This window comes from Phyllostomus discolor, chromosome 1 (assembly GCF_004126475.2).
Source record: "Phyllostomus discolor isolate MPI-MPIP mPhyDis1 chromosome 1, mPhyDis1.pri.v3, whole genome shotgun sequence".
Taxonomy (NCBI): Eukaryota; Metazoa; Chordata; class Mammalia; order Chiroptera; family Phyllostomidae; genus Phyllostomus; species Phyllostomus discolor.
Window position 1 is genome coordinate 116,725,696 of NC_040903.2, and position 27,796 is coordinate 116,753,491.

The 27,796-nt window shown below is 46.3% G+C and overlaps 1 protein-coding gene across 4 annotated transcripts; it reads left to right on the forward strand.

Moving 5' to 3' along the window:
• CELF6 (CUGBP Elav-like family member 6) lies at window positions 1-27,796 on the forward strand. Of its 4 annotated transcripts, XM_028506110.2 has the most exons (14): window positions 1-572; window positions 4,763-4,814; window positions 6,758-6,794; window positions 13,234-13,282; window positions 22,998-23,126; window positions 23,226-23,305; window positions 23,471-23,614; window positions 23,726-23,858; window positions 23,946-24,092; window positions 24,257-24,319; window positions 24,567-24,647; window positions 24,732-24,875; window positions 25,447-25,602; window positions 26,475-26,692. In XM_028506110.2, exons 1-13 carry the CDS (start codon window positions 311-313, stop codon window positions 25,572-25,574), a joined length of 1,449 nt encoding a protein of 482 aa, XP_028361911.1. In that variant the 5' UTR covers window positions 1-310; the 3' UTR covers window positions 25,575-25,602; window positions 26,475-26,692. The 4 variants fall into 4 exon arrangements, with proteins under 4 accessions (XP_028361911.1, XP_028361918.1, XP_028361920.1 ...); XM_028506117.2 differs by lacking the exon at window positions 6,758-6,794 and having other exon boundaries at window positions 55-572; window positions 4,763-4,847; window positions 26,475-27,796; XM_028506119.2 differs by lacking the exons at window positions 6,758-6,794; window positions 24,567-24,647 and having other exon boundaries at window positions 217-572; window positions 4,763-4,847; window positions 26,475-27,796.

Below are 27,796 nucleotides of genomic sequence, written 5' to 3' on the forward strand. Positions count from 1 at the left end.
CAAGCACGGGGTCTGGAGCTCAGGGCTCGGCTCTGGAAGAGCTCGGGAGGGAGCCCAGAGCGCCGAGCGGGGACTTCAAGCCAGACCCCAGAGTCCCGCCGGCTGTCCGGGCCTGCCACGCCCACGGCCCCGCCCCTTTCTAGTCCGCCCCACCCTCTATACTCCCCTCCACCAGGGACCCCGCCCTCTGTGCAGCCCCCCGTCCTCCCCGCCCGGGCCCCGCCCCCTTCCTCTTGGCCCTTACCACGGGTCCAGGGAGGGGACGGCAGGACCTTCGGGACTGGGGGGGGAGGGCGGACGGGGCGGGGATATGGCCGCAGCGCCGGGAGGGTCTGCGCCGCCCGTCGGCTCTGGCCCGCGCCTGGGTTTCAGCACCGCGGACAGCGGCGTCAGCATGAGCGGGCTAAACCCAGGTCCTGCTGTGCCCATGAAGGACCACGACGCCATCAAGCTCTTCGTGGGGCAGATCCCGCGGGGCTTGGACGAGCAGGACCTCAAGCCGCTGTTCGAGGAGTTCGGCCGCATCTACGAACTGACGGTGCTGAAGGACCGGCTCACCGGCCTCCACAAAGGTGCGCGGGGTCAACCTAGCCCAGCCCAGCCCAACCCTACCCAGCCTTGCCCAACTCTGCCCAGCCTTGTCCAGCCCCAGTCGGATTAGAGCTCAGCTCAGCCCAAACTCCAGCCTCAACTGCAACCCCAATCCTAGCCCTACCAGTCCAACACCAGTCCAATACCAGCCTCACTTCAATCCAGTGTCCTCCAAGATCACGGAGCCCCCAGCCCAGAATTTCCTCTGACATGCTCCCTCTGATCATCACTCTGATCCCCTAGCATGTTCTGCACTCTAACCTTCACTTCCTACCCTTCATCTCTTACATGCCAATGTCCCCACCTTTCAGTTGGACCTCCCCCCATCCCTCCCATCAGACATCCTAAATCCTGAAATTTGGAATCTTATTCCACCTTTTAGGTCTCTAACATCCTCAATCTTCCAAATGCTGGACCTAATAATTCCTGAACATCCCCATCTTGTGCCACCCACTCAGGCCTAACCACCCACATACATATCTTGGACTTGCACCCCTCATTCTGGCCTCCAACCCCAGCCAATCTCCGGGGTCTTCTTTCGACTCTTAGACTGCCAACCCAAAATGTCACAGATCCAAACTCTCCCTTCTTCAGAACCCAGGCCTAGTTAACTCACAAGGTCCAGTTCCCCTCCCAGGAAGCTCTCAGCTCCAAAGTCCACCGTCAGATTTAACAGTAAATCTCTCCTACCCCCTGCCAAGATCCTAACATTGTCTGCCTCTTTTGATTTGAGTTCAGAACCCTGACCTCAGCTCAAAACTCCCACCACCTTGTGCCCCCTCTTCCAAGGTTTCTTCTTAGCTGAACCCACATTTCTTTCATCCTCTGATTTCCCCAATCTTATGCCTCACCTTTGCTCCTCCCCAATCCTATGGCTTCGCACTTTCACTGCCTCACAGGCAACCCCTCAACCAGAGCCTGTGGACCAAAGCCTTAGGGTGGGTCAGGTTGAAGAGGCTCTTCAACCTGAAAGGGATCTTCTCCCTACCCTTGCTAGAGAGACAGAGACACCATAGTCCTGTCCAGCCACACCCCTTTCTTCCTGTAGAGAGAGGGAGGAGGCTTGTTTACATGCAGAAAAGTCTGTCCAGGCTAGCTGGAGTAAGAGAGCCAGAGTCATATGTCATACATGGGTGGGGGAAGGAAATGATTTGAGGAGAAACACCTTTATTTCTCCTTACTTTCACCATAGTGCAGTTTCAAGATTTGGCTGGGAGTAGGGCAGGCTTATCTCCTCCATGATCTTCCTAGGAGAGAAGTGGTGGGCCCCGGGTAACAGCTAAAGGTCCTTTCCTAAGGGCTGAGAGCTGTAATCAGGCTGACACATCTTTTCAACAGGGAGGTATTGGGGGAGTTTCTAGGCACACTAATGTAGGGGCTTTAGGAAAATAAATGCCCACAGAAGATCTAGGACCAAATAGGTTGCAGTACATCTTCTACCCTTGGCCTGGAGTTATAGTAAATGGAGCATAAAAGGACAAGACTATACAACCCAGATTCCTGCTAATGTAGTCTAACTACCTGGCTGTTCATCCATCCACAAAAATTTGTTTTCTCATTTTCTAGACATTTATTTCAGTATGTAAATACAAGCTAATCTCTTTGGGCCATCTTTACAATAAATGAAGTATATAAAATATCTTTAATTCCCACTTTTCTTACTCTTTTCACCATCAGTCTCTGAACTGTTTCCTCATGCCCTCCCTCCCTCATTTCCTTTATTCTTCTCCCTCCAATTAATTCCAATTCTTCCTGTTTTTTTCATTCCTCTGTCTTTACATGCTTCTCTGTCTTTCCATCCCTCCATTATTCCATCCCATCCCAAGTAGTCCACACAGGCATCAACTGGACCCCTGAACCCTTCAAAGAGGGCTCCAGCCCCTGCCCAGTTCTGGTGTTAGCTGATAATAGCATGGTGGCAGAAGATGGGAGCAGATATGTAAGCAAAATCAGATGTTTGGTGATTTAGCTCCAAACCAACCTGCCACTTTCTAAGGCAGTGTTGCCTTACAAGATGATCAGGGAGGATCTCCAAGTCAATATCTTCCCCACCCTCTCCCCAACAACAGTGATGTACAAAAGCCAGAGTGACTCAATTTTCCCTTTGGTGGCTAGGTACAGAGGGAGGCAGCCACAGTGCTTTGAAAACAACTTCAATCTAGGAGTTAAGAGACCTCAACCCTATTCTGACACTGACACACTCTCTGAGCTTCAGGTTTTCCTATTGATACAGTAAGTGTTTCTCCCAAGACTTTTCTAATGTCCCTTTCACTCAACAGATGGCAGCTATCCACCCGCCTTAAGGGGTCATCCACATAGAAGTAATAGGAGAATACATTCCCATTTGCCTTTCTAGTCTACTGAGGTCTAACTGGAAAACTATGCCAAGCTCCTTCCCACATTCCTTTCTCTCCCTTCATTCAGTCCTCCTACTTCCTATACTCAAAGACTCTTTTTAGAAACAGATCTTATATTGCAATACTACTTAAAACCTTTCAGAGGCTCTCTACTGCTCTTAGGAAAAAGTTCAAAATCCACACTGAGGTGTACAAAGCTATAGAGGACTTAATCCCTGCATATCTAACTGGCTACTCTGCTCCTATTACCAATCTCCAACCATATTAACCTTCCATCCCCAACACACTGAATTCTTTTTCTAAATTTACTTTTTATTTTTAAAATACTTTATTTATTTTTAGAGCGAGGGGATGGGAGGGAGAAAGAGAGGGAGAGAAACATCGGTGTGTGGTTGCCTCTTGCACACTCCCTACTGGGAACCTGGCCCACATCCCAGGCATATGCCCTGACTAGGAATCAAACTGGCAACCCTTTGGTTCACAGGCCTGCACTCAATCCACTGAGCTACAACAGCCAAGGCCCAACACACTGAATTCTTGACTGAGTCTTCATATGTGCTATTCCCTCTGCCTGAAATAAGCATCACCATCCTTGTCACCTGGTTAAACTCTATTTATTGAGAACTCAATGTGCTCTTCGAGACATTGCTCACCTCCTGGGACCCAGTTGCATACCCCTCATGATCCTTTACATAATCCCCATGAGGGCAGAGAATGTGTTTATCTTGTTGCCACTTTATCCCCAAGCCCATCATAATACCCCACCAAAATGAGTAAGTATATCAATAAATATTCTCTGAATGAGGGAATGCTCAATGCCTGTTGGAAAGAAAGAGACCCCTGTCTCAGTGCTTCATAGCAGGATATAGATTCTGTGGCTGAACAAAGAGGTATAGGACTGCCCCTTTGGTTCAATCCAGACCACTCTGCCCTATATGTACTGGCTCTTTTAAAGAAGTCGGATTTTGGCCTTGGTTGGTGTGGCTCAGTGGATTGAGGGCCAGCCTGTGAACCAAAGGATCCCCGGTTCCATTCCCTGCCAGGGCACATGCCTGGGTTGTTGGCCAGGTCTCCAGTAGGGGGTGCATGAGGGGCAACCACACATTGATGTTTCTCTCCCTCTCTTTCCCCTTCTTATCCCTCTCTCTAGAAATAAATAAATAAATAAAATCTTTTTTAAAAATAAAGAAGTCAGATTTGGGGCACAATGACACTTTAAGAGGCCCTATCTTGAAGCCTTGGAAGTGCTGACCCATCAAGCTCCTTGGACAGGATTGGAGGTCACGGGAGTCCCTACTTGCAGAAAGCCTTTAACCAGCCTCATCTTCTAACACTCATATTAACCCATTCCTCAGCTTCAAACGTAGAGGAAGGAAATGTTAAGAAATTGTGGAGGGTTCTGGCTTGGATCCTAACTCTCTTCCTCCTCTTATGCCTCCTCCCACTGAAAGTAAGTTGGGAAGAAATCAAGGCTGATTCTGGGAGACTCTGTAAATATAAATCCAAAAAGGAAGGAAAGGCTGGGGTTAATGATGTAGACAAAGCAACTTAGGAAGATTTAATCCCAACAGGATTTATGGTTGGAGTGCTGAGGAGAGATGTGGGATTGTATGAGCATGTGACTAGGTGTGAGTACATGTGTTTCCTAGGTAGGAGGCCAAAAGCAAATGAAAAGGAGTCAGAGCCTGAAACATGGGCACCCCTCCCTTCAGAGAAGGTAGCAGTGGCCTTGAGTTGGTCAACTTAATGGGGTCTTTCAGGAAGGGTACTCAGGAGTTTCAGGAAACTCCCTGAGCCAGCCTCTTCCTCCCCAGGCTGTGCCTTCCTCACCTACTGCGCCCGGGACTCTGCTCTCAAGGCCCAGAGGTGCACTGCACGAGCAAGAAGACCCTGCCAGGGGTAAGTCCACCAGTGTTGGGGGGGTTGGGGATCACCTCAAGGTCTGGGGACATGCCCTACATGCATGGTAAAGCAGCATGTAGGAGCTGGATTGGGAATCAGAAGCTAGCAGCAGAATCATCTTTGAAGAAAAGGTTTACTTATGCCATTAACAGCTACAGGCTCTTTATATATGCAGTCATCTGGCTCAAAGAAATGGGCACCAGGCCCTTGGGCCAAGTGTTCCTCCCTATCTTTCAGGAGAGGCATCAGTGTTTTTGGTCTATACAATTTGTTCACCTTGGCTAAAATCATGGCTTCAGGGTCATTTTCATTGGTATGAGTATGTATGCAGATATATAAGTTAGGGGCTCTGCTGGCCTTCGTATCCCATTTTCTCCATTACTAGGGTCCTTGATGGCACGTCCCTCTGGTTCTCTTCCTGTAATGTTTTTTGGGATGCCTTGACTCACCAAGATTGCTTTCCCTCTACATCTCAAACACTAAGTTAAGAGAGAGCTGATTCTATAAGCAGCTAGACCACTATGGATTAGTAGCACCTAATATGGCCTTGACTAAAGGCTAACCACTGAACAAAAGGCAAAGTGGGATCTACTGAGCATGTGGCAGGAAGAAAGTGGTGGCTGTTAGGAACCTAGCATAAGTTCACCAAGAACCAATTATACTACCTATCCTCATTTTCTCTTGTCCAAGGAGTGATGTGTCTAGAACAAAAGCACTACTGAAATTCCCTGGGCAGGCCAAACTTAGGAGTATATTCAGTTGTAGCCTCAGATTTAAGAGGGTCATTAGCCTACGATAAAGAAACCATAATGGGATGTAAAATATACATAGAATGATAGCTTGAAGAAATGGGAGACATTTAACTGGAGGGGCTAAAACCTTCCTCATAATGTTAGTGGGGGTTTAATGGGGAGGCATCTAACATAATCATTAAGAGTACTAGTTTTTTGAGTCTCACAGACCTGGATTTGAATCCCAGCTCTGCCATTTACCAATTCTGTAACTCTGGATACATTACTTAGAGTCTTGAAATTCAATTTTCTCATCTGTAAGGAGTGGGTTATACTAATACTTAACTCACTATGCTATCATGAGGATTAACTGAGGCTTAGCAAGTGCCTGTCACAAAGTAAGATCTCGATAAATATTACTGTTCAAGGTGGGGGTAACCACGTTCAGAGTCTAATGAAGAATTTGTTTTCCATGGGTGGCCCCAGAGGGTAGGATCAGGATCAGTGTGTAAAAAGGACAGACACACTAATTTCAGCTCAGTATAAGGTAGTCATCCCTTTGAATCACAGATGTCCAGCAATGGAATGAGCTTTGCCTAGAGCTGATCAAGCTGTTAAATGGAGTGTCAGATCCTAGAACCAATCCTAGTGGTTGAAGCAGTTTGAAACTCACTCTTGAAGATTCAGTGTCAAGTGATGCCAACTTATCACCCTCCCAATCCTCTGCATGCAGGCGCTGGAGTCAGACAGATCTGGGTGTGGATCGGGCCCCACCACTCATTAACTCTGAAACTCAGAGCAAGTCTTTATCTCTCCAAGCCTAAGCTTCCTCATCTGTAAAACTGAAACATATATACTGTTATAATAATTAAGTGTGCTCCACACAGTCTTGGTAAACAATAAGTACTGTGTGAATCAATAGTCAGCTGGTGGTTGTAATAGTAGTAATACCAACAGCAGCCTAATAGTAGAAGAAGTCATTATTCAGCCACCATGGGAGTAAATGACTTCTGCTGGTCAAATTAGAATTGTCACTGAGAAAACTGTAACATTTCTTGTAGGAATAGCATGGTAAAAGTGCAGAGGCAAAAGGAACAGGATGGTGTACCAATGAAGTGAGAAGTGTGGGAAGGGTCCATGTGAGCATGGACCAAGCTGGAGAGAAGATTCACAGAGGGCAGTGGTTGAAGAGGAAACTTTGGCAGACGGAGGAGTTTTGGACTTTTCCTGAAAGCAAACAAAAGGCACTGAAAAAAATTAAGATGAACTTTGGGAGAACAAAACCCCTCCTCAACCAACCACAGGGCTCCACAGATAAAAGACACCTAGAGAATTCTATGAGGGCTGAGGGCACCTGATATAAGGAGTTTTAAGCCCTAGACAACTGGGATAATTTCTAATGGTATAAAAGAGAAATAATAAGAAGAAACATTTATGGATTCCAAAACTTTACATGTTCAAAATCATTTAATCCTCTATGAAGAAGGTTTTGTAATTGCTATTCCCATTTACAGATGAAGAAACTGAGGTCATAAAAAACATGTGACTTGCCCAAGTTCATGTAGCTAGTAAAGGGAAGATCCGGCATTGAGGCCAGGTAGTCTGGTTCTAGAACTCATTCACTGTTACCTGAGCCAACCTGGTGGCAGACAGGGCTCTTAAGTTCTGAAGGGGTTGGTGACGGGTTACATCTGCCCCCTCCCACCCTTTCATCTGCAGTCTTCCTACATAGCCTGCTTGCCCTGGTACTGCCAGGATTGGCTTTATTCACCCTTCCCAGCTTAACAAAGTGAAAATTATATTTAATTCTCCTAATGAAAATCAATGACTGTTGGCCAGCCCCAGCAATGTTCATGCCATCAATCTTTCCTCTGGGCCTGCCAGGGGCAGCAGCAGCTTTAGTCATCTGGCCTCATGCCCACCAGCATGGAGGGAGGTGGGTGTCCAGCTCTCTGCAAGCACTGAGTCTTGGGCATAGCCACCATCTGCTGAGTAAGTGGGAATAAGATCAATCTGGGTTCCAGGAGACAGGCAGGACTATCATTGTGAGTCCGGGAAATGTTGGGTCAACTCCAAAGAGAAAGCCTCAACCCCTAGGGGAACTTTCATGGAAACTGCTGGACTGGGACCTCTCCTTGGTTCCTTTCCATCTGCCCCCTGCTAATTTTTGTCACCTATCAAAGCTTGGCTCCCTACTCAAGACTTTTTTCAGATTTCAGTGGTCTGTCCCATCTTCTGCAGCTCTTCCCCATGAAGCTGGAGCCACTTCTTTCAGCCTCACTTTAGGCTCCAGAATGTACCCTGAAGAAGGTGAAGCCCAACCTTAGCCCCATCTTCAGAAGGTGCCCTCTTACCTGTCTCTCTCCTTTCTTAAAACCTCCTTTCCCTTGGGCATCCACCCCTTCAAACATTGTGAAGGAGACAGGCATAACTGAGTACACTTACTTTTGTAGGTTGTACTCTACACAAAACAGCTTGAGTGGAAAGGGCAAATAGGGGCTAAAATCCAGCCATACTCTATTGACCAAGCCATTAGCATTAGTGCAGGAATGCATCAAGCCAGAGGATGAGGCACATTTTTTCTAACTCACACCAAAGTATTCATGTGCTAGCAGCCACCCAGTGAGCAAGTCAGAGCCTTCACCCTCAAGGAGCTTCCAGCCCAGAAATAACTCATTGCATCTCAGTGGGGTTTTCATCTGAGTGTGTAAAAGCAGCATCAGGAGTGAAGAGGGAAGAGAAGCTTCATGAAGAACATGCTATCAGAGCTCAGTCATGATCATACGTCATCATGTTTGAGGGTCTAGAAGCCTAAAAGACAAAGGGCACTTCTGGAATTCTGGGGACAGTGTGAGAACTGGCAGGGAAGATGTCTGGCAAAGATGGCTAAGGCTCAGTGTGAATGGAGAGTATTGTTTATGCTGGGCAACAGGGAAGGCAGAACTCCAGTCTTGGTATTGGGATCTTGGGCTTTATTGGGAGGCTTGCAATGGGAACCATTGGCAGATATGATCACTCAGGCTACAGTGTGAAGGTTGGGTTGGAGAGGAAGCAACACTGGAGGCAGGATGACCCTTTAAACACTGTTCCTTGAGTGCAGATGAATGATGACGCTGGCCTATAGCTGGAAATAGGACAGGAATGGGGAAAATATGATGGCCCTGAGGATATCTATATAGATTCTAGAACCAGTGGGATTTGGCAGTAGATTGAATTAGAGAAGGGGTGAGGTAGAACAAAGTGCTAAAAATAAGTTTGCTTTTTATCTGCTTCACTCTTCTCTGCACCCATGACACCTCTCTTAGACTCATCAGTGGTCCCTTCTTTGGAAAGGTTCTGATAAACACTTTTCCCATGGTGGGAGAAGGGGCCGAAGGCCTGAGTGCTGAGTGGAAGGAAGGGTTGGCATCAGGATGTAAGAGTCTGAAGGGGCAGTGCTGAGCTTAAATGCAAGAATTTTATCCAGGTCAAAGAGAGAAGGGGCAGGGTCTTGCCTTCCCTCTGCTGATGGAGGCAGAAGGACCAGGGATTTGTGTGTATCTGTGCTGCCTCCGACCTTCTCCACTTTACTACCCAGAGTAGGTTGTTCCCTTCTCTGACCTCTGTCTTGATTTCCCCTCCAGGGCTGGGCTCTGAAGGAGACATGAGCCTGGGCTCCACCTAGGAAACTTTCAAGGGAATAGGTGCTCAACTAAGGCAAGAGCTCACCTGAGACCCCATGACAAGTTCTTGGCCAAGGAGACAATGCCTTCTTTTTTCCAAAGGAGAATGATGATTACCTCACCCCACTCCCACGTCTGTCCCCTGGCTGTGGCAGGAACAACACAGGGTAGGGGTGCCCAAGTAGCTCACGTAAGCAGCTCTTTTTCTCATATACACAGAATATACCTAAGTCCCGGGTGTCCTCCCTAACCACTCTCCAGTGGAAACTGAAGGCCCAGAGCTCAATTCTGTCCTCATCCTCTTGGGCTCCTCCCCTGTGGACTTATCCTAGGTCTCCAGACTCCCGAACTGCCAAATTCCACAACACCTAAGCCATAAACCTGTAAATCAGCCAACATTCCCTCCTCTCCCTCAGTCCCCACAACCACTAGAACTTTAGACCAGTTCATTCTTCCTAAACACATCTTGAATCTGTCCATTTCTTTCTGCCCTGCTTCAGGCCACCTTTACCCCATACCTGTGTCACTGCCTCTAATCTTCCCCTTTCCAATCTTTTCTCTGCATGGTGACAGTTGTTGGGCTCTTTCATAAGACTATTCTCCTACTTAAAATTCTTCCCTGGGTCCTTATTGCCTTTGAAATACAACAAAGTCAAAATCTTTGTCATGGTTTTCACAACCTGCCTCTGCCTTTGTTTCATATCCTTCCATTAAAAAAAAGACCCCATATTATATCTGGTACACATACCAAGATCTAATTCTCCTTTTTACTAAAGTGAATACAGAGGCTCAGAAACCTTAGAGTTGCCAGTGATGGAGCCAGGATTTAAATCCACATCTATCTGACTCAAAACTAATTTGTTCTACCCTGGCTACCCCCATGCCAGGTGCCTGCCACAACCCTTGCTCCTTATTCAGACAAGGCATCTGGTGTGCTCAGCTCCCAGCCACACCTCTTTTTCTATTATCTCCACAAGGCTCAATAACTCCAGTCCTGCAAATGACCCCCCACAGCAAGTCTGCCTCCTCCATGAAGCTTTCCCCGAGTCAATCTCTCCCCCTGGAGTCAGCTTTTCCCAGAGCACATTACCTTGCACTCCTCCTAAGGCTTTGGTTCCTCTGTGCCCCATTACTTGTGTTCATGACTTAAGAACAGAGTCAAGCAACACAAACAAAAATCATGAGCTTCAGTGTTAGACCTGGGGGCAAGATCCAATTCATTCACTTAACCACTATGTGACCTTGGACAAGTGATTATTTTCCCTCAGCCTCAGCTTTCTTTTTTTAAATAATATGGGGACAAGGGTATTACCTGGCAGAGTAGTTGGAAAGAATTTCAAGACAATGTATGCAAAGTGCCCCAGGAAAGGTCTGGCACATACTAGGGTCTCAGCAAGTGGTGGCATTATCTTCCCTTCTGTGACTTTGAGGACAGGGTTCTCATCATCATCCATGTCTCCCCTGAAGGGCTCAGCTGAGGGATCTTCACAGAGTTCAGGAAATGCTAGCAGCATGCCCAAGTGCTGGAAAGGCTAGGTGCCCAGCCTCTGACTCCTGGACTCTGCCAGGTTCATGTGGGACATGTACATATTAACTAATGTCCACTCTCCAACAGAGCGGTAGGGTGGAGGAGGGGGGAAACGGTGTCTTCATAGAAACTCAGCCAGGGAGGCAGCTGTGGTGGAAATCATTGCTGTCACATGTGCCCTTCGCCCTAGGCTCCAGAGCGAAATTCTCAGGACCTATTTATGAACTAATAAAATAATGATTGTCTTCCTCACCCTTGTTGCCCCCAATCCCAAGCTACTCCTCTTTCCTTTTCTCCCACCATTCTCCTCCCTGTCTTTCCTCCATGACCTCATTATCTCCTTGTTTCATCCCATCTCCACCAGGATTTCTCTCTCCTTGCCCCTTCCTAGGTCTGTCTCTTACTCTTTCTCATCATTTCTGTCTTCCCATGTCTCTTCATCTTGCCCTTTTCTCCACTCTCCATGGCTCTGTCTCTTAGTCTCTCCTCCACAATCACAGGTAGCCAGGCCCAGGGAGGGGTCCTGTCCTCCTGGTCCCTGGTCCAGGCCAATCCAGACCAGTCCAGCTTACCCTGATCTGTTTGGATTGATCTCTCACCCCCTCTCGGCCTGAGTCCTGCCAGTGTCTCAGCCCCCACCCACAGCCTGGTACTCTGTGGGTACTCTACCATGAGTGGATGGGTGTGTCAGAGCAGATAAGAACCTGAGCCTTAGGTGGGAAGGAAATTGCACTGGTTCAGGTTTGGCCTGTTTTTCTTTCCTTTCCTTTTTTTTTTTTTTTTAAATAAGCCCTTCCCACTCCTCAGCACCGAATTTGATCCAAAGGAAATTGCTCAACTGTGACTGCCAGGGCGTTGCCATGGTTACTGGGTAGCACTTGTGCCTATGGTAACAAGAAGCTGCCTGTTGTCTCGGCAACGACCACATTGGTAGAGGATGGATTGACCCCTGATTGATGCAGAAACAGTGCATTTCCTAAGGGGAGGAGGTCAGATCATCACCTTCTCAGGCCAGATGGGCATCAGCACCCCTCTTCCATGACCAGGAAAGCCTCTGTTCTTTTCTCCTGGCACTCAGCTCTGCCCCCAACAATAACTCCTCACATCCTACGCACCCAGCCCTTTGCAGTTTACAAAGACCTTTTGCATCCCTATTATCTCATGTGATCCCCACAATACCCATGAGAGGAAGGTGAGATGGGGATTCAATCATGAATTCTCTCAGGTGGTTGGGGGATGGAGATGTGTGGGGTGTGCAGAGTGGGGCAAAAGTAGGTTTACAGCATTATTTACAGCATTTATTGCATTACTTATTGTAACACAAATAAGTAATGCAATAATTAATAAATAAGAATATAAGAATAAACTCTGTGCTTTACATACTCTCAACTGTAAACCCACTTTTGCTCCACCCTGTATATTCACATCACCTAGGAGCTTTTACAAATTACACAAGACCCCCAGTTTGAGAGTGTCATATGGTCCCCAGATGGTTCTTATCCACCACTGATTAGGGAATCCCTGAATTAGAAGGTAAATTAGTTGGTGGAGGAGGGAATAGAGGAAAGAATCAAACTATTTTTTAGGTTTATAGTTTGGATGACTAGAAGAATCAGGTTTGGGCAAAAAGATGAACTCCGGTTTGGGTGTGTCAAATGGAAGGTGCTAGTGGAACTTTCTAGTGGGGACATCCACCAAGCAGCTGTACACACGGGTCTTAAGCTCAAAAGGGAGGTGGGCTGGATGTGCAGAGCCCTGAGTCATCCCTGTGGGGACAGTAGCTGAGGCTGTGGTTGTACATGAGATTATCTAGGAAGAATGAGAGTAGCAGAATGAATGGGGCAGAGGATGATGGCCTGGAGAACTCCAACATCCCCAGGAGAAGGGGAGCCAGGGAGGGGACTGTGGGTTGGAAACTATGGAGACACAGAGCTGGGGAAGGTTTTCCCCATACTACAAGTTGAATCAGAGAGGGTGGCTTAATGGAGGTCATACAACCATTAAATGGCAGAGTTGGGGATAGATAGCCCTGAGTCTGATTCCCAGATTGTCTAATCTAAATAACACATAGAATTATATCCTATTTGAGCACAAACTACAAATCTGCAATATAAATTCTACTTTCCCACTCAAAGCCCTTAAGGAAGTCCAGGAGCCAGAGGGACAGGCTTCATGTGGTCCCTGCCCAGAGCCCAAGGCAAGAGAATCTCTGTAGCCTCCACAGTGTCTTGTGCTTGCCACTGAGCTTTCTATCACCCATCTTTTAGGCTTCAGCACCTTCTAAATTCCTGTGTTTAAGGAAGGAATCTTTGTGAAAATCTATAAACCCAGCATGAGAGGGGTGAAGTGCAGAGTTCAAAGGGGCCAGGGCTTAGATCCTGAGGGGTCCAAGGATGGAGAAGTCAGAGGCCTGAGGGCCAGGCAGTCATGCTGACTGGGTGTATTGGTCCGATGTCTTTCAGATGAATCGTCCAATCCAAGTGAAGCCGGCTGCCAGTGAGGGCCGAGGAGGTAACTTCCCTGCCTGACAAACTTTAGGGTATCATCACCTATGTAGGGGATGGTGGGTGCACTCCTGGAGTCAGTCCTATTCGTGGTTTATTACTAGCACCTTCTTTGGTCAGGGGTCTAGAAGTGGGGTCCAGAGTTACTCAGTACCAGAAACAGCTAAGCCATACTAGCTCAGACTAAGAAGGGATGAGGCCCCAAGGTCCCTAGACCCAAAAGAGGCAGGAAAATCCTAAGCAGATGCTGTAGATAGAGGAAGAAAGCTCTTGTTACCTTGCCCATGGAGAGAATTCATTTCTGTTTTCCCATGTTCTTCATTGTTTGAAGAAAAAGGCTGGAGTTATTCTCCTTTTCCAGATTCTTCTGATTGCGGAGAACCTTGTTCACTCTAGGTTTGGGCCACTCATTCCTTCATTGCAATTGCCTGGCTATTCATGGTCAAAGATGAGACTTGTATAACAGACTTTGTATCCATATTAAGGAATTTGACTTGATGCTAAAGATCATGGAATGAATTTGAAAGTTTTTTAGCTGCACTGTTTCCTGGTGCACAATGACCAATGCTTCTTAAGGACAGGAGGGGTTGAGAGCCTGTGTTTTTTGACAACCAGCTTCATTCCGGCCAGCTTCCATGCTAGAAAAGCAATGCTAGCATCTGGTGTCAGTTCTTGGTGTCTTTCTCGCCTTTGGGCCTTACACCTGCCTGTAGCCCTCCCTAATATCTGCTGATTCTCCCTTAGATAGACTCTGCCTATCTTACTCAAGATCAGCCATGGCTTTGTTAGGTGAAAGAAGATACCCAGGGTCAGGGAGAGAATGGAACCCAACTGACAAACGTTCATTGACCCCTAGTAATTCTGCACACCCTCTCAGACTTCATGTTCAGTACAAGGAGCCCTGGTAGCTCCATGGTTCCACTGTGAGTTAGTTCTTCCAAGAAATCTTTCTTTCATCCTTTGAGATTATCTGACCTCTCATCTTCATTCTCAGTTTTCTGTCAAGATGTTATCATACCTTCTTTGCCTTGAAGAGATATTTCCAAGCTTCCCCCCTTCTCGCCACACATATATCCTCCTTTCTTGTCTCATTCTTTTCAGAAAGGTGCTTGAGAAGTTCCAGGCTGCCTACCAATCCCCTGGTTCACTTGTCCCAAGAATTTCTGCTCGAATCTCTGTTAGGCACCAAGGCCATTTTTGGCCATCTTCTATGCCCTGCCCACAAACGCTAGACAGTCCCAATAGCCAAGAGGCTGCCTGAGAGTACCTGAGTGAGCTAAGAAGCAGACAGATTGGGATTCAGTTTATTCAACCATCCAACCAACATCTTCTGAGTAATGTACACCACATTAGAAATACAGATGTGAGCAAGGCAGACCTGACACTTGGCCTCACGGAGCTCTGAAGTGATGAGAGGATACAGACAAGTAAACAAGGGGTTACAATTCAATGTGATCAATGCTTTTGAAGTCCTGGGGACACAAACAAAGGGTTACTAGCTTAGTCTGGGAGATCAAGGTGGACTCCCAGAAGAAGAAATATTTAAGATAAAATCTCAAGGATGAACAAGAAGTAGTCAATAGAAAAAGGAGGGGGGACAAGTATTTCAGGCAAAGAGAATAGCATGTACAGAGCTCAAAAGAACATGATGCAACTTAGAATCTGGTTCAGGAACTACGTCCACAGTGCTGGGGGCTCTCCTGTTGTTTGGAGTCTAACACAACTTATCCAAAGGGAGGGCAGATTCACAAAGGAAGCCTCTATGCCAATAATGCTTCTGCTTGTCTGGCACATGTGTCCTGGTCACTGGTCCCAACTACTGGCATAAGCCTGAGTTTTATCATTTTTCTTCCTTTTTGATCAGGTTTCTCAGGTGTCACATCATTGACAAAGTCTGTGCATGTGGTACCCCATCTCAATACCTGTTTATATTCAAAGCAGCTCAAGAGAGCAAGAAAAGCACATCTGGCTGAAAAGAGGTTTGCCTGGCAGTAGAATTCATAATTTCAGTGGTTACATGTTACACAGGTATTTCTTGACAAGTGATGGGTCTCAAGGAGCGTATACTTCAAATGCATCCATGGATAATTCTTCTTGCAGGTTCAAATACCGAAATCTGTCGATTCCTTTCTGCTCCCACTTTGAGTCTCCAAATGTTCCCGGCTACATATTTAAGAGAGGGGAGGCATATGTACTAAGTCTTGGGTCTTTACAGCTTATAAATATCTTACTACTAACTGATCTGTGTTAGATAATATTGTTACTAATCAAAATGTGTTCCTTTTCTCCAATGTTATCATATATGTCTTCTAAAGTGAGTTCAGTTGTCTGCTGAATTTTAACACAAATTAATGCTTTACAAACCCAACTTTTAAAATGATATTGGATTTTGCTTTTGAAATATGACGTTTCACACCAGTGTGGGACATCTTTTCCCATTCAAGTCTTATCTCTCTGATTCCAAACATTCTATAAATCTTCAAAGTTAGTGGTCACAGCTGTCCTGATATATTGGAGCCTGTGCACCTACATACTTTTTAATATTCCTGAAATTAAATCCCTTACTTTGCAGTTGAATAATAATGATTTCTATATCTGATAAGAATACTAGTATTAAAACAGACATAATCCAAAGGGTATCAAGGCAAATATAATCTTCCAAAATTCCACTATTTTCTTTTAGAAGGGATTATTAGGGTTTTCTTCCTGTAAAACAGGGGTCACCAACTCAAATGTTACAGGAGCCAAGTAAGTAACCCTAAATGGGCAAGATTGTCATGATTTAATAAAAGTTTACATTTTAATTATATTAAATGTTGGCAACTAACTCAATTTTTCAAGTGGACCAGTGCTATGAGCGTCTAGCCAAACCTTTCAGGTTTGCTTCTTTGACTCAAAGGCTTCCATTTTTCTTCCATTTGCCATACAGGAGTATTCTATTGTACACACATATAAGCTTTAAACAAAAATGGTTACCTTAACATTCTGTCTCTTGAATTTTGATGCCAATTCAACAGAGTAGTGTTTCTCTTATTTTTAATGAATAGACGTGAAGTTTGTGGTTGAAATAACCTGTATTTCAAGCACATTGTAATTGCATTACTTTTAGAAGTCATCGGTAACATGTGCATTCCATGCTTACAATGGAATAATAGTAGCAACACAACAGGATTTGCCTGATAAAAGGTGCTGGGCCCTCTTCTTCCATAGTTACCCAGGCAGTCTTGGTGGCACTTGGAGTGCCAGATGGTCATCCAGGTCCTCATAGACTATACTGTAGCAGCCTTTTAATGTATCCCATCCAGTTTCCAATAAATTCTGCAGCCAAATTCATGCTGTTCATATACTCCAAACTCCATGCTTACATATTACATCCTGGGGCATGAAGCAGTATATTCTTTAAAGTAATGCATCTAATTTTCCTAAATAAAATTATCTCCTACTATACTAACAGCACCCATTTCTACAGTAAACATGCATAATGCCAAAAACTTTTCCCTTGGTATTTGGATTTATTTGAATGTAAATGTTAAAATGTTGACCTGCATAAAAATTCAAGGTTTATATATTTCAAAATGTTAACCTCAAATTGTATAAGGTCAGAGTTAGAGATCCCCAAATCTCTCAAACAATAGTAACTAAATAGGTCTATTTTATTTGCTCTTCAGCATAGAGACTGGTTGACTTTTCCTAACTGACAGTATTTCTACTATGGAAGCACTAAAAAAATGAGTTAAATTATAAGTACCAATTTTATAAGAAAAGCATTTTTTTAGTCCTAAAGCAAAATCTTCAAAATCATCAAACTCCTGTATATTCTTTGCTCTTTTTCAAGTTTCGTAGCATTAAATCAATGAAGTCATAAATCACAATGGTGACTACCCTGCTTGTTCCATTCCCCAACTTTGCTGTATTTTTTCACTTAGCAAATATTTTTGTTTCCAAAATTCTTAAGGTACAGAAATAGGTTAAGTAACCAATCCATGCACTCTTTTCACTTTATTTTTAACTAAGATTTTAAACATTTTCTGTGGTAAGACTTTTTAATCTTGAAATTTGATTTAACTCAAAATCTCATATCTGGTTTTGTATCAACTCTCCTATCACTATCCTGTAATTGTTTAAATAATTTCTGCCTGTACTCACAAGGGCTTGTTTAAATAACAGCTTGGATTTTGAGTAATAAATACATATTATTATCTAACTAAGTGAGCTATCTTTTCCAAATTTTTTCTTCTAAGATTTTATTTTTTTTCAGTCTTTAACAAGTAAACTTTGAGTTTAAGTTAAATTTTGAGCTCGAATTTTTAGAATATCATAATAGTGGGTCATGTCCTCTTATGGAAATCAAATATAGGCCTTAGCAGCAACTGTTCTGTCAGTCAGTTGATATTCATATCTGTCTTACACCCTTATACTTATTTAATTCTTTTCTTTAAAAAGTATTCTTTTGACTAAGACGCAACTGGATGAGTTTCACATTACTGCCCAAGACTTTACTCAAGTTAATTTTTCTTTTCCTGAAATGCATTCTACCTCCAAAGGTAAAAAGAAGAGCTTTCCTGCCCCTATCAGGTGGCTCAGTTGGTTGGAGAATCAACCTGTACACCAAAAGGTTGCCAATTCCATTCCTTGTCAAAGCACATACCTAGGTTGTGGGTTCAATCCCTGGTGAGGGTGCATTCAGGTGGGAATCGATGTTTTTCTTTCATCTCTCTCTCTCTCTCTCTCTCTCTCTCTCTCAAATCAATAAAAACATATTCTTGAGTGAGGATTTAACAAAAACTAAAATGAAAAAAGTGCTTTGCTTTAGCTTGATTCAGAGCAGATCACTCAAACCTGATCGTTTAAACACTTTTAGGTCATAGGTATGGCTGAACCTCTGATAAGCCCTTCAGACACAAGTATGCAGCCTGCAAAAGTAAAAGGCATCTTGGGAGGCTGAGGTTCTTCTCTTTAAAGGGACCCTAGAAGCTGTGCTGGATTTACCTTTCTTACCTCCTGTCTCTCCTGGATTAGGATGATCACAGTTCTTTCTTGGTCTAAGTCCCTATTTTCAGCTATACTTAAAGCTGTTTCACCTCACTTTAAAAAAAATGTGGTAAAATAAAGACAACAAACCTTACTCTCTTTACCATTTTTAAGTTTACAGTTTAGTAACATTAACTATGTTAACATTGTGTGCAACCAATCTCCAAAACTTTTTCATCTTACAAAACAAACTTTGTATCCATCAAATAGTAACCCATTCATCCTCCCTCAGTCCCCTGATACCCCTCCTTCCACTTTCAGTTTTTATTAGTTTGACTACTCTGGATACTTTATATAAGTGGAATTGTGCAGTATTTATCTTTGTGACTGGCTTATTTCACTTATAATGTCCTCAAGGTTTACTTGTGTTGTTACATGTGTCAGAATTTCCTTCTTTTAAAAGGCTGAATAATATTCCATTGTATGTATGCACCACATTTTGTTTATGTATTGGTTTGGGTTATATCAACCCAATACATTAGGGTTACTGCCTATTTTGGATGATGCTACTGTGAACATAAATGCACAAATATCTCTTTGAGACCCTGTTTTCAATTCTTTTGGATATATACTCAGAACTTGTATTGCTAGATCACATGATAATTCTTTTTTTGTTTTTGAGGAACCATCATACTGGTTTCTGCAGTGGCTATATCATTTTATGTTCCCATGAACAGTGCAGAAGTGTTCCAATTTCTCTACATCCTTCCCAACAACACTAGTTATTTTTGTTTGGTTGTTTTTTTTAGCAGTCATCCCAGTGGGTGTGAAATGCTAGGTCATTATGGTTTTGATTTGCATTTCCTTAATAATTAGTGTTGTTGAGCATCTTTTTATATGTTTCTTAGCCATTTGTATATCTTCTTTGCAGAAATGTCTATTTAAGTCTTTTGTTCATTTTAAAATCAGATTATTTGGTTTATTATTGTCACTGAGTTGTAGGAGCTTTCTATATATTCTGGATGTAAAACCCTTGTCAAATATGAGTTACAAATATTTTCTCCTATTTTGTAGATTACCTTTCCACTCTAATTTTGTCCTTTGATGCACAATTTTTTTTAAATGTTGATGTTGTCCAACTGATCTATTTTTACTTTCATTGCCTGTGCTTTTGGTGCCATACCCAAGAAACCATTACCAAATGAAAGGTCTTGAAGCTCTTCCCCTATGTTTACTTCTAAGGGTTTTATAGTTTTGGTGCTTATGTTTAGGTCTTTGATCCACCAACATGGGGATGAGTGGGTGCGAGGGACCTAGCAGCCAGCACTCAGGAATTCCTCTGGACCAACTTGAGGCAGGACCTTTTTTCTTGCATAACATCTGAAGAAGATGGAGTGGACTGACTCTGGGGTCTCAACACCATCATTTGCTGTATTAGAATCCTTGACCAGCTACACAAGGCAGCTTCATGAAGATGGGCCTCTTGGGCCCAAACAACTTGGTTTGGGTTCAAAAAGCATTTGGTACATGAGCAAGGAGTATACATTGGTTGCCAACAGGAAAATGCAGTTATGCCATTCAATTGTGTGTCTTCCCAACTACGTCTCAATTCCACACTGATGCTATCTTTCAATTCCTCCCACTTCAGGAAGGTTGAGCCTTGCTGTTTGATATTCCCATCTTTCTAGGGACCCACCCACCACCCATGGAATATTTTTATTCAAACATTTCTGACCTATCTCTTACATACTCCTCTTTTTTACCATACTGGTACAGTAGGACCTGGAGAAAATTGAATTATCTGGACTAAATCACATCATCATGTCTCTCTGGGGGCATTAATCAGCCCTCCAAATATTGAGGATTGTGGATTTGGGGGCTATTTTCAGAGGTCTGGACTGTATTTCTCTTTCACCAGTTCTCTTAAGACATGTATCCCACCATTTCAGAATCACCTAAGGCACTCTGACCTAGATCATCCTCCTATCAAATACCATTAGGGTCCCTAAAAAAATGGCAAAGAGGATACCAGGATTCAAGGTGATAACTGGGAAACAGGCAGCACAGAGCCTAGCCTCATTTTAATTTCAAATTCCATGCATCCAGTAGCCCAGAACCACAGTGTCCATGTGTTGTAATGAAAGTGAAAATTTAACCCTGACTGGTGTGGCTCAGTGGGTTGGGCATTGTCTCACAAACTAAAAAGTGCACCGGTTTGATTCCTGGTTGGGGCACATGCCTGGGTTGTGGGCTGGGTCTCTGGTTGGGGCACGTGAGAGGCCCATTGATGTTTCTCTCCCTTCCCATCTCTCTAAAAATAAATAAATAAAATCTTTTTTAAAAAAGAAAATGAAAATCTGTAACTTGGGAGACTCTCACTGGAAAAGAAGGAACATTACCTTGAACTAACAACCATCCTCAGAAAAGATCAACAAGAAGAAGAGCAGATGAAGGATCAGACTACTGTCTATACAACCCTTTTCTCCCATGCTGGGGGCTCTACCTTAGCTTTGACATCTCTTTTCCTACCTATGGCTACCGGAATGCTGTTCCATGTGGCATGACATCTTACCTAGGTACCATTACCATCTTGTGGACCCTTCCCAATGACACAGGTGCAGTATAAATTAGGGCATCATTAAGCCCCTTTAATCTTGGGACTCTGGAGGCCCTAGGATTTTCTCCAGTCCCTTTGGCAGCCACATGGACACACTTAAGTGTCCCAGCTCAGAACAGTGGCACAATCTTCTGGAGTTTCATTCCCTGACCAAATGAGACCTGTCCTCCAATGTCAAGGCAAAGCCAGCAGCATTATATTGGTCAAGAGATACAAAAGACCTTTCCTATTTTTTTAGGTTCCTGAATAGATCAGAGGCCCCTCTTCATACACCCTCTGGAACTCTATTCTTTCTCTTTTAGGTCAGAGGTTTCAAAGAACTTTCCTTAGAGAGCCTCCAGAGGGTACCAGGGGAGGATGAAGTAAGAACAACTCCAGCGTGTATGCACACACACATATTTTTCTGCCTTCAGTCAGAGCAGGTTTTGCTTTTCTCTTATATTTTGAACTTCATCCTAATATTTTTGTTAGAAAAATGGATTCCATGGCTTTTTTTTTTTTAAAGTAGGGAGCCAGTGATATGTTCCAGTGGCACTGTTTTGTGGCTAACACTCCCAGAAGCACACCTACCAGATTGTATTCTCACCACAGAAGGTCAGCACCTCCTCTAGCATTCTGGACACAAGTACATTATACATCTCTTTTCTTTCAGGGTCACTGGGCAGTAATCTGCTGGACAGATTCTGCTGAAACACACTATCCCTGTCCCACATAAACCAGAGCCCCTGTCTTTCACACAGACACAGCATTGACAGAGAGACAGACAGACATCTCAGGGTACCCAGGGAAGCCAAGGCTGGACCCCACACCATAGCCTAGTTGGAGATTCCCTCAACTGCTAACTTTGGGCAGTGCGGTCTTCTTTTTGATCCTCACCAGGCTTCCTCCCTTGCACACAGGATCCAAGGACACCCATCAGCCTAGCCAAGCTTGTCAAGAAGTAAAGGACTTTGGGATGGGTTTTCTTGAGCTCCAGGACCTTGAAGGTGGAGCCTGAAGCCAGGTTCTCACTCACTTCTTCTCTCTCAACTTGTATCACCTGGAGAAAGCCCCATACTGAATTCAGAGACTTACCTTGGTGCAGAAAGGAGCAGGGCTCTGACAGAAGGCCCTGTGGACTAAACCCCTCTCCTACAGGCTCCTAAATAGCAGTTCTGAGGCCTGGCTTGCTGGATGTGAAGCTAAGCCCTGGTCTCCAGCCCCAGCTCTCCAGCTTTCTCCAGGGGACACATGCCCAGCTTACAGTTCCTTTCCTGGCATTTTTGCCACTCCCAGAGGAGTCCAGCAGGGAGGAATCAGAGTTGTTCTCAGTTAGCCATCCAGGTGTTCAGGCAGAACTTGTTCTCCCTAGAGAGGGATCATGGTAGGAGAACAGGGGAAGTCAGAAAGGAGGCAGCAGGCTTAGTGAGGCCCCTGGCAGCTCAGTGAGGGAAGGAGGTGGTAGAGGTAGGAGGTAAGGAATGGGGTCAGGAGTTCAGCAAGTGTAGTGGGGAAGATGCTAATGCTGGAGACTCAAGAACCCAAGCTATCCCCTCTCTTTAGGTCTTTTGGGACACCCAAGTTGAGTTTGATGCTGGGGTTGGAGAGTCCTCATTTCAGAGTCTGGGGATGAGGGTGTATGATGAGACTATTGCTTCTGGTGCTGCTTTTTGATCCAGAACCCTCCGTGATTTTGAGCAGGAAGGGACATTGATTCTATCCACGGCCATCAGGCTAACCCACACAGGTGTACTTCTCTTCCCCAGACCCAAAGGCCTCCTCTGAGCCCCTCTTCACTTAATAGGGCTGAAATAGTCCAAAATAGCCAGCCTTTCTCAAACTTTAAGGACAGAAAGATCAAACATACAAAATATGCATACAGGGCTCTACCTAACCGAAGATACAAACTAAATCAATTTTCACAGGAGCAGCAGGGGTTTCCTGATGGAAATCTGGGTTGAATTGCTTTCGTCCAGATCTGTCTGTGGGTCATCCTGCCCCACAAAGAAACCCCTCCTTGTAGCCCAGAACCTTCTCACTCCCTACAGCTCTTCAGAGCTAGACTGTGGTGAGCTACCTTCTTAAGTTCCTCTGGCTACTCTGGGGAGTCCGAGAGGGCTTAAGGTCCCTAAGTCACTCCTGGATTTGTCCCCAGAGGACCGAAAGCTGTTTGTGGGGATGCTGGGGAAGCAGCAGGGTGAGGAAGACGTCAGACGCCTGTTCCAGCCTTTTGGCCATATTGAAGAGTGCACCGTCTTGCGGAGCCCGGATGGTACCAGTAAAGGTGACTTAAGCAGATCTTGGGATTTCCTGGTGATCCTGCCTTACTCTGGGCCACAAGACTTTTTTTCCCAGTTGACCCAATCCCTCTATCTTGCTCCAGGCTGTGCCTTTGTAAAATTTGGGAGTCAGGGGGAAGCTCAGGCGGCCATCCAGAGTCTGCACGGCAGCCGGACCATGGCGGTGAGGGCGGGCTCGGGCCTAGGGTGAGGCCGGTGGGGTGGGGACGGGCTCCTCCTCTCCACAGGCGATCAGCGCCCCAGGAAAGGGCTTGATGCGCGAGGCACTCGGCCCAAGGCCAGGGCTGGGGTCTGGACCGGCCACCGCGGCCTCCCCTGCCCTACCCAGGGCGCCTCATCCAGCCTCGTAGTCAAGCTGGCGGACACGGACCGAGAGCGCGCGCTGCGTCGGATGCAGCAGATGGCAGGCCAGCTGGGCGCCTTCCACCCCGCGCCGTTGCCGCTTGGGGCCTGTGGTGCTTACACCACAGCGGTAGGTGCGGGGCCTTTGGCGGACTGGTGGGTGGGGCGAGGCGCGAGGTCGGAAGCTGGGGCAGTGGCTCCCCGCTGGGCCATCCACATCCTTCCTTCTTCCCTCCCAAAGATCCTGCAGCACCAGGCAGCCCTGCTGGCGGCAGCACAGGGCCCGGGTCTAGGCCAGGTGGCCGCGGTGGCCGCACAGATGCAGCACGTGGCGGCCTTCAGCCTGGTTGCCACGCCGCTGCTACCAGCAGCAGGTACTGAGAACAGGGGGCGGGGCCCCTGTGGGGAGGGGCATATGGGTGGCGGTGGCCTGACTCTGCGACTTCCTCTGCCATCTGCAGCCAACTCCCCTCCAGGCAGCGGCCCCAGCACACTCCCGGGTCTCCCGGGGCCCATCGGAGTCAATGGATTCAGCCCCCTGACCCCCCAGACCAACGGGCAGCCAGTCTCTGACACTCTCTACAATAACGGGCTCTCCGCTTACCCAGGTGGGTCCCCTAACTCCACCAAAATCTCCCCGAAATGGAGAGGGAGAGGGGAGGAGGGCGGGGTGGACTCCCTAAGAAGGGATTTCTCTCCTTCCCTGCTGCTTGTCACTCAACTCTGCCCACCAGCCTGCCTTCACTGTGGCCTTGCACGTCTCTCTCCCCAGCCCCGAGCCCCGGTGTGTCTGACCCCCTGCAGCAGGCCTACGCTGGGATGCACCACTACGCAGGTTTCACTGGGCTCCATGCAGCCTGGGTGGAGGGGGCGGTTTGAAGGGTCCCAGAAAGGAGTAGGGAAATGTGGGGCATGCTCTCTTTTGAGGAGTCTACCCTCTCAAACCCGACCCCTGAACGACCTCTCTAAGGGTAAGGGTTACTGTGGACTGGGCTGAATTGGTCAAAGGTGGCCAGGTAAATGGTGCCCTGCTTGGGAGATGGCTCCTGGAGTTCACTGCCCACTCCCACCTCTGTCTCCAGCAGCCTATCCATCGGCCTACGCCCCAATGAGCACAGCTTTTCCCCAGCAGCCTTCAGCCCTGCCCCAGCAGCAAAGAGAAGGTGAGGGATGGGGCTGGGTATCAGAGCCCGGTGGGACTGGACTCAGAGTCCCTCCCCTGGACCAACCTACTACTGTTCCTGCAGGCCCGGAAGGCTGTAACCTCTTCATCTATCACCTGCCTCAGGAGTTTGGTGATACGGAACTCATACAGACATTTCTGCCCTTTGGGGCTGTCGTCTCTGCCAAAGTTTTCGTGGATCGAGCCACCAACCAGAGCAAGTGTTTTGGTAAGCTGAGCCCCATCCCTGGGCCTCTCCCACTCGCAACTATGAGATTTCTCACAGAGCCTAAGATTGTTCCCACATAAGTCAATGATTCCCAAAGGCTGAGCCTATTGTACAAAGCAGGGTCACAGAACAGTGATGAGGCTAAGCCCAGACCAGGAACAAGTCTAGTTCAGGTTTATCTGGGAAGGTCAGGTATCTGAAAGATGTTTGATAAGTCCAGGCTTTAGGGTCTAGCCAGGACAGGAGGTGTCTGGGTCTGGGACCCAGGGATCCCTTCCAACTCCAACTGCAGTTCAGAGGACCAGAGTGGGAACTGTGGAGGGAGAGAGTCAACCCATGCTAGGAAAAGACAGGGAAACACCCTAACCAAGGGAATTGCTTCCTGTCCTTCCAAGAATCCCATTTGCATGAAATTCAGGCCATTTGCCCATGTAAGTATGAGTATGTGTACATGTATGTGCAAACAGTGGGGTATATGTTTGATGGAACTGGTCCGAGGGCAGAGAGAAGATGGGGCTGGCCAGAGACAAAGGAGGCAGTTCCCAGCTAACCCCTGTGCCCAAACCCCCAGGGTTTGTTAGCTTTGACAATCCAACCAGTGCCCAGACAGCTATTCAAGCCATGAATGGCTTTCAAATTGGCATGAAGAGGCTCAAGGTCCAGCTAAAGAGGCCCAAGGATGCCAACAGGCCTTACTGATCTGCTCTCACTGACCAGCCACAGAAAGGTGAGTCCTGGTGGACCCTTGGCAGATGGGGCCTGAGTGATGGAAACCCTCTCAGCTTTGATGTTCTCTTTGGGATGTTGGGGTACCCATCTCTGAAAAAGTCTGGGAGAGAAGAGCCAGCAGTTAGGAGGAATCCTTAGTTGGAGGCTTTGCATTTTTCCTTCAATCCAATGACTGAGATACATTAGACAACATTCCTGTTCCCATAGTCTGAGAGAGACAATTAACAGCAAGATCAACCAGTTACTTCTACTCCAGAGATAGCCAGAGAGGGGCACGGGAGTAGAGAGTTCATGTTGGGACAGGGCAGGGGGGTGGAGAATAAGACTAGGAAAGTAGGTTTGGGCCAGCCTGTGAAGGGCCTTGAAGGCCGAGTTGGACTTTATACTGGTGGAGAAGATGGTAGAGAACCATGAGGAGTTTAGGCAGAGAAGGAACATAATGTAAGGGGTGGGAAAATGGCAGTTAACATAGAGATGAGGAGAGAAGCGAGTACGCTGAAGAAGCAGGACCTGCAGGGCCTGGTGGGTGATGGAGAGGGAGATGACAGGCTCTGTTAGGTTTTTGGCAGGGCCAACTGCCTGCGACTTTTAGAGACTGACTATCTCAGAAGGTCCCCATGGCCCTGCCTCACTTGAGCTACCCCAGGGAGTCCTTTGGGGTGGGTGCTAGGCTGGGGTCATCTGCCAGGACCCAGGGTCTGGCTTCAGTGGATCAGGCTGTAGCCTTGGCCCTGCTGCAGCTCCGCTCCTCTGGAAGAGAAGCCCAGGTACTTACCTAAGATGTAGCTGATGGGGCAAGCTGCTCTTATCTCACCCTCCAGACTGATTTTTGCCTCCCCCCCACCCCTTATCAATTAATACCAACAACAGATACCGAAGAGTGAGAAGAAAAGAGAGGAAAAGCACAGAAGCACTTAAGCAGCCCCTTCTTGAAGGAGCAGCCGCAGACGGAAGTGGATTGGACCCAAGGCCAGCGCCTCGGACTCAGGCCACTTTTAAGGATTGTCTTCATCAAGTGGGTTGCTCTATGCCTGTGGCATAGAGCTCAGGCTGGCAGGGCAGCTGGGGCTGGCTGAGGACGGACCGACGAGGGGAACCAGCAGAGGGCCTTGGGGGTGCCAAGGGCTTCTCCATAAGGGAAGCCCAGATTTTCTTCTTTCAAAATCTTATCATTCCTTAGAATTTAGGGACCAAAGGACTATTGCTTTTTTAAGAATATATATATATAGATATATACATATATATCTATATATGTGTGTATATATATTCACAGAGAAGAAACTAAACAAACAAAACCACACAAGAGAAACACAAAAGACAGTATAGAGTCTTATAAAAGCTGCCTTTAAATATCCCCAGGAGACAGGGTGAAGGAGACCTTTAAAAGCCCCAGCCTAGTCAAAGGGAGGCTGTGGAAAGATTGTTCTGTGTCTCATATTCTATTAAACCATCTCCCTGCCCTGCCTTTTTAAAATAATTAAGGACTTGAGGTCTAGGCTCAGATGCAGGTAATGAGACTTATGGAAGCAGTGAGCCCACAATGCCCAAATGCACAGGGCACCACTGAAGAGGCCTCAGGAGGAGCTCTAGCCTGCCCGGCCTTTGCCACCCAGAGCGGCCTCTGAGGCAGCAAGAGTGGGGAGCCTGCCTTTCTTTCCTGACAGCTGCTTCCTCAGGCAGGAAGGAAAAGGGAGTTTTGGCTTTTCCCTCCCCCCTCCAGATAGACAGAGGCCCTGCCTTTGGCTGAGCCGAGATACCTCCTGCTTCCCCTCACCTTGAGCCAGCCCCAGTGTCCCCTTGCTCTCGGCCACCTTCTGTCTCTAAGTCTAAGTTTGCCCACCTATAAAGTAGATTCAGGATACATATGGAGGGCTGTGACAACAGACTCGGAAGGTTTGCTACTGTATATACTGCCATTGAGAAGGGGATAATTTTCAATATGTAGAAGCTTCAGAATTTAGAGGTCCCTCTTTACCCAGGACCTGAGAGAGAAGTAGCTGTTTTGCCAAAATACTTCTTCATTCCTTTAAAAAGTACATCTTTCCTATGCAAAGAGTGTTTCACGTGCTTATCCAAGGTGCTTCTAGATGGTGAGCAGTGTTCAACTTAGAAGTGGTGTGTGCTCTGTCTGTCTGTCTTTGTCTGTCTGTTGTATACAGTGGGTGCCATATAAAGCTGATTAATGGCGGTGT

Bases quoted from the DNA above. Each gene is read 5' to 3' on its own strand.
- CELF6 (XM_028506110.2), top strand. From the start codon at position 311: ATGGCCGCAGCGCCGGGAGGGTCTGCGCCGCCCGTCGGCTCTGGCCCG. The intron at 23,127-23,225 runs GTGACTTAAGCA...ATCTTGCTCCAG, and splicing joins CCCGGATGGTACCAGTAAAG to GCTGTGCCTTTGTAAAATTT. The intron at 23,859-23,945 runs GTACTGAGAACA...TGCCATCTGCAG, and splicing joins GCCGCTGCTACCAGCAGCAG to CCAACTCCCCTCCAGGCAGC.